Source organism: Procambarus clarkii, chromosome 7 (genome assembly GCF_040958095.1).
Source record: "Procambarus clarkii isolate CNS0578487 chromosome 7, FALCON_Pclarkii_2.0, whole genome shotgun sequence".
NCBI classification, from domain to species: Eukaryota; Metazoa; Arthropoda; class Malacostraca; order Decapoda; family Cambaridae; genus Procambarus; species Procambarus clarkii.
Genome location: NC_091156.1, coordinates 5,294,628 through 5,297,755, shown reverse-complemented (window position 1 = coordinate 5,297,755; position 3,128 = coordinate 5,294,628). Strand labels below are relative to the sequence as shown.

The window sequence follows — 3,128 nt, the reverse complement described above, 5'->3', positions numbered from 1 at the left end:
TATGTGTGTATATGTGTGTATATGTGTGTGTGTGTGTGTGTGTGTGTGTGTGTTTGTGTGTGTGTGTGTGTGTGTGTGTGTGTGTGTGTGTGTGTGTGTGTGTGTGTGTGTGTGTGTGTGTGTGTGTGTGAACGTCCGAAATAAAGACGTCGTACGCGGTAAGGCCAATGGAACACTCACTTACGGCTAATCACTGTAATTTTAAGTCGTGGCCAAGCGCTCACTCGCTCCTTCAGGTCCAGCCGAGGAACAGCTTTACCGCCTCCCCCTATCACCCCCACCCACCTCCCGGGGTACCTTATCGCAGTGACGTGACTATATTTCTCTTATTTAGTATCTCTTCCTCTTATTTTATCTCCTCATGTGCGTTTCCTTCACCCCCCCTATATCTCCCTACAAGCATCCCTCCCATCCCCCCTCTCATCTTCCTCCCCTTCTGATTTATGAGTACTGACGCCAAGCCTCGTATTTTACGCCTACACCTCACCGCCTCTCGCTAAGAAACATCAACACTGACAAACTCTCCTTTTCTGACATAGACTTAGGAAACTTCAGTTACCACAATTATCACCAATATATATATATATATATTTCTATTTCCACATTCCGCCGATATTTGCACGTTATAATTTGATATGTTGTTGACACTGTCACATCGTCTGCCTCAATTGCTTATTTGTTAACTCTATTGTATTTTCCGCTTTCAAACTGATGACTTTTTCTAAACACCTGGTAATTTGTTAATGCATTGACAGTTCTTGTTTTATTCCTGATCTCACTTGTCTGTTCATTTGTCTGTGTGAATGTGTATCCACCAATCGTTATTTGCTAACTATTAAATGCACTTGTTACGTTAACACTTTCTTTCTGATCTAATATATCACTTTCGTACACTTGTCGCACTGATTGTCATGTACACACGAAATTACACCATCAATTTATATATATATATATATATATATACATTATGACAATAAACATTCCACTTCATGACCAACAAATCTTTCAAAAAACTTCTTCAATTCGTCTACATATTTTTAATAGATTTCATTTCACTTCATTTTCTGGTTCACATTTTCTCATCACTGGAGGACATTAAGGGAGATGAAAGGCTTACTTAGTGGGTGATATTAATGGTAATTCTTCTTGAGTCTTTTAAAGTTTGTGTATATTTTTTAGGACACGAAGACTACAAGATTTATTGTTTCATTCTACTATGCTAATTGTTTTCTTTCATTTTTTCCCCTCGAAAATGGGATACTAAATTAAACCTGACTTTCCTCTTTTCCAAAACCTAATTTGGTCTTACTCCTTTGCGGAAGATTGAACGCAGTAGGGGATGGCGCGACCCCCACGGCTAAATGTAGGTTAAACTAACTTTTTTTTCACGCGAGAACCTTACCATGATTATCTCATTGTATTACTGAAGATAGACACGTTAGATAATTATGCAAATGAGAGCACCAAGGGTGGTGGTGGGAGCTGCTGGTATAAGGAGGGTTTCTGATGGAATGATATTACACGCTGACGGAACTTGATTTTTTTTTAATGTGTATATGTAGAGGCTAGGAATGTGAGGAGAAATTAGGAAAGAACGTATAGAAAAATGGTGTTTTGAGAGAGGATGAGTGGTGCGGGCGTGTGGCTGGGCTTGGCACTCTGCGGGCAGCAGCAGCAGCATTAGCAGCAGGATCACCTGGATGGCACCTGCCCTACAGGTGCCAGTCAGGCCCGCTTAGCCGCACCACCACGCCCGCGCCGCCCACACCCTGCCGACGTGGGCGCCTCGCACGTACCTGCTATGGCCATCCAGGGGTAGAAGGTTGTGTTGGAGGGTGGCTGGTTCATCTGGTTGTTGGTCTGCTGCTGAGCCTGCTGCTGGGGCTGCTGGTGAGGCTGGGACACGGGCGTCATACCACACGTGTTCCACGCTCCTACATGTGAGGTTCGGTCCCGTGGGGATGTGCTGGGGTCCGGCGGGTATCCTCGTGCCACCACGGGGTCCGGCGTGCAGGCAGGCCGCACCGCAGGACCCCAGCCTCCCGACATGTCTTTGCTGATGCCATAACCATTCTGATCCTTGGCACAGTCTACCTTGAAGGGGTTGGGTGTCATGTGGTCCTGGGGGGCGGCGTACAGCTTGCAGGAGGCCGCCGAAGCATCGTAGCCGTCCTGACGTGGTCCTGGCTGCCCATAGGGACTCACGCTGATGCCCAAGGGAAAGCGGTATGCCTGGTCCCCGCCCGAGCCGCCGCCGTAAAAACCACCCTGTTCGAAGTATGAGTTCATGGTTGTGGTTATGAAGGTAAGACACTACAAGCACCTACTGACACACTCACTCCACCAACACCAAGAACCAACTGAAGGTCCAGTAGCACACCGTGATCACCACCAACACACCAAAACGATTTTCAAATTGTAAATTTTACCCGCGCTACCACACCATGTGCTGGATTAAATTTGCTCATAGCAGTCGCTATGTGTAAACATATGAAGGACGGCCCGGAAAGGCAGAAGCAGCCAATGAGGATAGGTTGCGTCACACGGCCGCAGGACGACTGTGACTGAGACGGGGAGTCCGCGGGAAGAACTAGCTCCGTAACAGTGACGTCACGGCCGGCCGACTCGCTCGCACACACACACACGCGCGATTCTCGGTGGTGGCTGGCTGGCTGGCGCACACTGGCCGAATGGTGAGGGCGAGCTCTCAGGTCTCCTAGCCGCCACGCAACGGCGGCGGCTAGGAGCGGCGCACGTGGGGGCGGTCCCTGGCAGCCCCGGGGGCGTGACGCTAGCAGGCCGCGCCCCCCGGCCCTCCTCCCCCCCCCCTTCCTCCTGGCCCTCCTCCTCCACCTGCTGCTGCTGCTGCATGACGCCCCCAACACCACTCCCCGCATGACGCCGCCCCGCCCCGCCCCGCCCTGCACTCCCACGCCGGTCCTACTCCCCTCCCCCCACTCCTGTCCTCCCCAACTACACTGTAAACTAGGCCTATGCTGTCACTCCAAACTCCACCGCGAATACTAGAGACCTACTGATGCACTTGCTCCCCTGTCACGCCTATCCTGCTACCATTGTCTACTCTGGTACTCTGCCTAATCTACTCCAAGTCGTACTCTATAACCAGG

General features: G+C 50.0%; 1 protein-coding gene across 1 annotated transcript in view; it reads right to left on the bottom strand.

Annotated features, from left to right (window-relative positions):
• The window catches only part of LOC123753217 (homeotic protein ultrabithorax), a 320,469-nt gene extending 317,570 nt beyond the window's left edge, over positions 1 to 2,899 (bottom strand). Inside the window, 1 exon segment of the mRNA XM_069312265.1 lies at positions 1,797 to 2,899. Coding sequence (XP_069168366.1) covers positions 1,797 to 2,289 — 493 coding nt within the window. The 5' untranslated portion in view covers positions 2,290 to 2,899.
• Between the last annotated feature and the right edge of the window lie 229 nt (positions 2,900 to 3,128).